Source organism: Antennarius striatus, chromosome 7 (assembly GCF_040054535.1).
Source record: "Antennarius striatus isolate MH-2024 chromosome 7, ASM4005453v1, whole genome shotgun sequence".
Lineage (NCBI taxonomy): Eukaryota > Metazoa > Chordata > Actinopteri > Lophiiformes > Antennariidae > Antennarius > Antennarius striatus.
In genome coordinates, this window is record NC_090782.1 from 20,128,590 (window position 1) to 20,135,655 (window position 7,066).

Sequence of the window (7,066 nt, forward strand, 5' to 3'; positions counted from 1 at the left end):
CTCAGATTGCATCTACAGTATGCATGATAACCTAATACAGTATTTAAAAAACAACAACAGTAGCTTGTCATCCTTCTAAAGCCTTGCTAGAACATTTCAGAGTGGCTTTTTTACTTAAAATAAATTAGGGACATAAAAATTGCTTTACTTGGTGTATCTAAAGGACTATCTTTCATTTTCTGATGTTTTGAGTGTTTTTAGAAATTTAACACATGCTATTCCTCTATAGCTGTCAGCACATTGTTTCTAAAAATATATATGCTTTTTTTTTTTACCAGTGATATGTAATTTGTATGTGGGTAAATGACCCTACAGTGTCAGTCAAAAGAAGCATGTCAGCTTTCATTATACAGAGCTCTGCAGTAGACACATCATCAGAGGTGCCTTGTAGCAGAAGATAACCTTGGACGGACTCATTAATGTCCACTCATCAACCTTTAAGGGCTTTGTCCAAGTCACTATATTACTTTAATATTATGGTAACGAGTCTTTGTTTGCGGTGCAGTGTCACTGCATGAAAGATGAAGCGTTAAGTAATAGTGTAATTTAACCACTTTAATTGTGTAGGGGGATATTTATTATTATTGCAAAGATACACTTTTAATAATGTTTGTATAGCTCGGTTATAATGTCATGCAGTCATTTTTACAAATTTATCTTATATTCTCCTTGTCAGAACGAATTTGTTTCAGTGTAAGTCTAATTATGATTGATTTAATTTTAGACACTAAAGAAGGTAAATCTGTGTTACTCTGTTGGAAAGGCTTCATTCGAATGAGAAAAGAAAGGCGTCTCAATTTGTTGAGTGTTTAACAAAAAAACATGAAAGAGCAGCCTGAGGATGTGTTTGTTTACCTTGTACTCTTTACGTGCAGGTTTCAGCAAACACGAGGACGTCGCTTGCGTGTGGGTGACGCAGAGATCACGTGACACCAACGTGACGTACTAAACCAGGAAGTACAACTCACTCAGTTACAAAACTGAGATGAGGAGGCAGAATGGAACATGTAACCTAGAAAGTTTTTATATATAAGCTATTTATATAATCAGGTGTCATATTATTTAGTTAATTATTTAGCCATTTTCTGTTATACAGTTTTGTTTTGTTTTTGTTTTTTTGCTAACAGTTCAGCTGCTGTCTTCCTCCAGGCTGCTGACGCAGGTCGCGCCGCACACAGAAGTTTCACAGCGGCATGTTTCACCACAATCACCCCGGTAACGTATTAGTCAGAAGATTGATTTTTCTCCATGTTCAGTTTAATAAACGACCTATAGCAATGTCAATATCGAAGCTCTCAGAAGAACGCTTGAAGAGACCGACAGGCAGAGGCAGGTTACGGATCGATGCGGCCAGCGGTGAAACGGACTCGGATGACGTAGTGACAGGCAGCATGGGGGGCGCGGACGACCTGGCTGCAAGAAAGTTCACCGAGGAAGACACCACCATCCACAGACTCCACAGAGAAGCGTGTGAGGTGAGATAAATCACTGGGAATCCAGTGATGTCATGTTCGATCTGATTACCGTAATTACGCATGATTAATTACAACCGCGGGCTGATTTTGTTCGGACTTGTGTGACTGCTGTGATGGAGAACTTGTTCTTTAAATAAAATCTGGTGCTGGACTAATAAAACCATTGTGTGTTTAAACTAATATTGATTATGGCATGTTAGAAGTTGGTGGAACGTATGGACTAAAATCAGGGTAAGTATGATCGGTTATGTATGAACATGATGCTCGTGAACTAAAATGAAAATGAAATAGAATATTAATTAAGTCCGATCTTCTATGATCATTTATAGGGATGTAATAAGTCATTTCTAAAACATCCAATCACTTTCATGTAATCTAACCTTAATTCTGGTGTAATGACATACAAGGTGTTAGACAACAGCTCGTCTCATCATTTACTCTATTCAGTAATATTAATATTTGATATTAATATTAGTGAGATATGTAGTGGCAAAAAAATTTTAATAAATTTTTTCTCAGGAATACCTGCAGAGTGATTTACACACAGTAGGTGTCGTATAGGTAACAATGGCAATTGTTTTTGGTTGTTTGGGGTTTTTTGTTTTTTTTTAGTTTTATTTTTAATTGATCACGTTCACCAAATCATTACGTGATCTTCCGTCTGATATATTCAGCGAGGTTCGTGCTGGTGACAGACCTGAATAGGCGCCATCTGCGTGCCTTTAGGCGTATCTGTTGTAAATATTGTGCTTCTGAGTGTGGGTGAAATTGAGGCAAGTTGGTCGTGACCTGAGGAGAGCGATTGGGTGGGAAAAGCACAATGCAGAGGGGCCCGGCTATGCCAGCTTCACTATGTGCCCGTGCAATGCCATGTGAAATGACAGGCCGTGTCACTGAAATGCCTGGGGCTCTTTTCTCTTTGTGGCCTGTCAAAGCCCACCAACTAGTGGGCTCTCAGTTTGAAACAGACTGAGAGATGACATTTTCTAACTTCCTAAGGGATGGCAGAGGAGTTCAGTGTTTTTTACTCACTGGAGGTGTTGGTGTGTCTGTGTGAGGTGCACTGGGAGCCAAAATAAAGAAATGATTGTCTAAAATATGTTTTTATGTACGATGCAATTATACCATAAATACAGAACTCGTGACGCTGCTGGTTGATGAATCATTACAGATTGTCACCTCTTGCATTGCATATAAGAGGACAGCACTAATTAATTAGTAACATCATAAGACTTAAGACTGTCTTACATCTGTTTCTATGCACAGAGGTCATCAATTCGTTCTTCCCCTCGACCTAAAGCAATCTGTCTGCGTATATGTTCATATTCAGGACTGTGCTCAGACGCGCTGCAGTTTACATGTGCCGTATATGGTTATGTATGCGGAGGTCACAAACCAGCAGACGCGTTTATATGTCATGCTAATTCAATAATAATGTCTTCATTATGTTCAGGCAAAGAAGCAGATGTATGTCGACCCTTCCAGTGGGTACAAGGTGTTCACGGAGTATGCCCACCTTCAGAGAGGGAAATGCTGTGGCAGTGCTTGTAGACACGTAAGTTCTTTTGTCTCCAACGTACCAGAATGTGTGTGTCTCTACTTTGCTGTTTTGTTGTGCGTGTTTGTCTGTTTTTCCCTTCATCCATCCGCTCTACATCTTTTCTCATCAGAAGCCTTTCTTTCCCCCACTTTAATTCACCTTAGGTATTAGATTATTCGTAAGGCAGGGCCAAAATGCAAAACACTGGAATAATGAAGTAATGTAAGAAATAGAAAAAAGACACAATAGGGATGGTATTGTGTCAAAAGACGGTAAGGTATTGACTTTGGTGTTAGTCAGGTGCTAATACCACATCAGTTTCAGCTGGGAGCTAAATATACGCTGCTACTCTGCCACGTTTCACAAGCCCTCTCAACAAGACTCATTAAATGTAAGAAAGAGCTTTTTTCACACCGATTATCCTCGCTGAACGGAAAAATACAACAATACACCCTCTGTGTTGAGGCTTGTTCTCAGATTCGGACCCAGATGCAGAGTCAGAGACCAGTGATTAGATTTAAAAGAGAGTTTATTGTCCTTTAACGCTGTTGGTCAGGCTGGCGAGGGCAGACCACTGATGGAAGGGCTTCAGAGACTGGCTGAGTCCAGTTGAGGGTGAGCTCTCTGTGGGCTGAGGCGGGTGGGTTGTGGGCGGCGAAGGCTTCGGAGTCAATGTCTGGCGCTGAGGTCCTGAGCACAAGGAGATAACTTGTTAAAATGAAGTCAGTAGGAGAACAACATGGGAAAAATAGCTAAGTCTAGCTACTCTGAGCTATTAGCAGCTAGATGTTGATTTTGAATACAAGATTCTTCAACCAAACTAAAACTGACACATATATGAACTAAAACTAACCTTGAATCATCCTGGTTTGTCTTTAAAAGTATGCCAGCTCTGTGCTGTTTCACCTGCTCCTGATGCCCAACCCGTACTCTCTTTTCTGCTGCCTCACCTCCCCCCTGTCCCTGCCTCAGAGGTGAGTCTTGGTCCCCATTGGAGCTGCTGCTCCAAACTTACTCCCCTGTTGCCACTTAGCACCGGATGGCCTCCTCCAATCCAGCGAGCTGTTGGCCGTGGGGAGAGCCTGGTGGAACCAAGCCTGTTGCCCAGAGCAAATTAGCCTATTAAAGCATCAGGAGCAATCCCACTGTAGACTTTTAATTTAAACAGTTAGTTAAAACTCTGGGCTTGTTACAGTCCATATGAGACATGCAGAAAGGAAGAAAGTAAACTTAGTTAGATGTTTTTGCCTGCTGCTGAAGGCAGATGGTGCCTATAGGCACAAGTTTAGAAATAGCTTCAGAATTTGAAGAGATGAGCAGTATCACCAATTCATGCAGGTGTTGTCATTCTGTTTTCACATCAGCCTCCCTGCGTTAGAACCCTGTCAACAAAATTGTGGTCGTTATAACAAAACTTCTAACAAAGCAAGAGTACTAGAACTAACAAAAAAGTGCCAATCTGGGAGCTGGTGGGGTTAAAAGAAGTGTAGGCAAAAATCCAGCTTGTTTATTTGAAGCATATTCTAATAGATGAGGGATAAATTAATGTGTGGGATAATAAATGTGGGTAGAAGAGGTATTTGTGCTCTCCTGCTGCCTCTGGAATAAGAAAAGAAGAAGACAAAAAAGGATTTATTTCTTGACAGGAAATGTTTTTACCATTTACCCTTTGAGGGGTCAATTACCATCAATCAGTCAGATCGGATTAAGTCGAGTTTATTCTATAAGAATTGCTTATGTTCAATCAAGCACATATGTTTACTTATATGTTAATGGTTGAATTTGCAATCAAATAAACACACATCACAGTTAAGCAAATTGAAGGTCAGCGTCTGGCCCTAAACTAAATCCGTAGTTTCTTTTTGTCCTGAAACCACAGTTGTAAATGTAGGTAGATACCTGCTGATGCTTAACGTCCCACTTACCTCACGTCTTTTGTCTGTCCTCCCTGGTGTGTTTCAGTCCTGATTTGATTCTGCATCATCATCCCATTCCCGCGTGTTTCCCTACATACACGTGTCCGCGTGTTGTTCTGTGTGTGACTGATGTTCTGACTCCACATGCAGCCCATTTAGCGCCGTTTAATTATTTTATTTTCTCCTCCAGTGCCCATATGGCCAAGCAAACGTCAAGGATCCTGCAATGAAGAAGCGCTTCAACTCCCTGTTTTATGTATGAGCTTAACGTGACAAAGGTGGGATGACTGTGACGAAGGGAAACCAGCACACGTTGCGCATCTTTTGCCTGTCATTACTTGGACGACTTGAGTCTTTTTTTTTTTTTTTTTTTTTTAGCGATGTGTTAAATGATGAAATTTGGGTAATGTCTGTGCAATAACTACCTCCTGTGAATTACAACTACTCTCCGGATTGTTTTCATTCTCATAAGACAGGCTTGTTCGCCTCAACCTCATGTAGAAGCACTCGTTCGCTTAATGGTTTCTATTTTCTCATATTTTCTCTCAAATGTCCGATGAATTGCCTTGAGCGTCATTTCTCGTTTCTCTTAGAGTGTACTTAATATTTTGTGTTACTCCGCTCCTCTGATGCATTTACAAGGGTTGTGGGAGTATGGAGATGAAAACCGAAAGAGCATTTTAGATCTTCGCCCTCAAGATAAAGGGAATATAAGCAAAATCAACCGTAGACAGTCAGATGGAGTCTTGTGCTCTTTTGCTTCCCATCTCTTGTTATTTTCTCTCCCAAATGTACGACTGCATGAATATTAGCATCATTTACACTCCACAAGTGCTCGACTGAACTGTCTACCTTTGACTGGAACACTGTGCTGGTAAAAATAGGCACGGGCCAAGGGTCAGCACTTATGCTTGGCTGCTCAGCTTTTACACCACTTGATGGAATCAGGCTGTTAACAAACATGCCATGGACATCAACAGCAGCCCTCCCCACAGGACTCGCAGCTCAGCTTCCTGGCAACACTGGGCTATAGCGCAGCTCCCTGCGGCTGCTCTCCTGAGCCTCAGCCTAATGAACTCATGGGCCCTCCTATCCCAGAACTGCTATAGATCAGCGCGGGCTTAGAAGCACACATGCATAAGCAGGCTTACTCCATCAGAACACCCTGTGGCTCCTAATAGGCCGATATAGAATAAAGGTTGCACTAAACACTGCACTGTAGCCCACAGTAATAGTACAAGGTAAGGTCAAGCACTCGTGCAGCACTACCTGTGCATGCGAGAGATGGTTAGAGAAAGACACGCTACTTGATTTGTGATTTGTGAGTGCATGTGGGGGGGCAGCGTGATGCCTTCGGGCTTTGGCTCTGAACCTGCCACACACACTCGGCCGTCTCCGCCTGATTGGGCAAACAGCGTCGGGATGAGAGGATGTGTCTGCCGCGGAATTCTGTTGCAGCCACCTACCGGCGTGGCCACAATTTTCCTCGGCAGGTGGGTCCCAAAGGCAAGTGACTAGTGATCGGAGCAAAGCCCTGTGAGCGGCTACAAGGAGATTCATGATCCCAACAGTGCTGGGGAGGACAGGTTCTCGGGGACGCCTCGTCAGGCGGGATGAAAGGCGAATTTATTTGGTGTTATTCTAAACCGAGGCAGCGGAGCGTGCGGCAGCAACATTCCTACAGCGGGATGGTGAAGGTGTCACACTCATCAAGTACCTGGGCCTGCTTGCCTGCCGCAGATCTGCTGGTTTTGCCTAGGGACTTGTCTGTCACATTAAAGTAGATGCATTGCCATTCAGGGCCTCGGCGGTCCCGCAGCCTGACCATGAAATAGGCCAACTTTCATGTCTGCCTCATCCCTCCACGTCTTCTCAATCCAGTGATGGCACAGTTTGAACTGTTTTTTTTTATTTTATATCTTTTTTTTTTTATCGTGTTCTAGCTTAGCAGTTGGTGACTGAGACAAAAACAGCACAACAATCCCTTAGGAAATTTACTTGAAAATCAACCCTGCTTTCAAACACCACACTGAATCATCAAATTTAACTTCTCTGTGTTTTTTTTTTTTAATGTATTTTCGTCAATCATGTTCTGCCACGTGTTTCCATAATTAAAGCGTTGGATAAAAAAATTA

General features: G+C 42.3%; 1 protein-coding gene across 3 annotated transcripts; it reads left to right on the plus strand.

Annotated features, from left to right (window-relative positions):
* Positions 1-959: 959 nt before the first annotated feature.
* On the plus strand, positions 960-7,066 carry c7h1orf53 (chromosome 7 C1orf53 homolog). 3 transcript variants are annotated; one of them, XM_068319260.1, is made up of 5 exons: positions 974-1,007; positions 1,150-1,215; positions 1,293-1,475; positions 2,929-3,030; positions 5,122-7,066. In XM_068319260.1, exons 1-5 carry the CDS (start codon positions 999-1,001, stop codon positions 5,191-5,193), a joined length of 432 nt encoding a protein of 143 aa, XP_068175361.1. In that variant the 5' UTR covers positions 974-998; the 3' UTR covers positions 5,194-7,066. The 3 variants fall into 3 exon arrangements, with proteins under 3 accessions (XP_068175359.1, XP_068175361.1, XP_068175360.1); XM_068319259.1 differs by having other exon boundaries at positions 986-1,007; positions 1,150-1,475; XM_068319258.1 differs by having other exon boundaries at positions 960-1,475.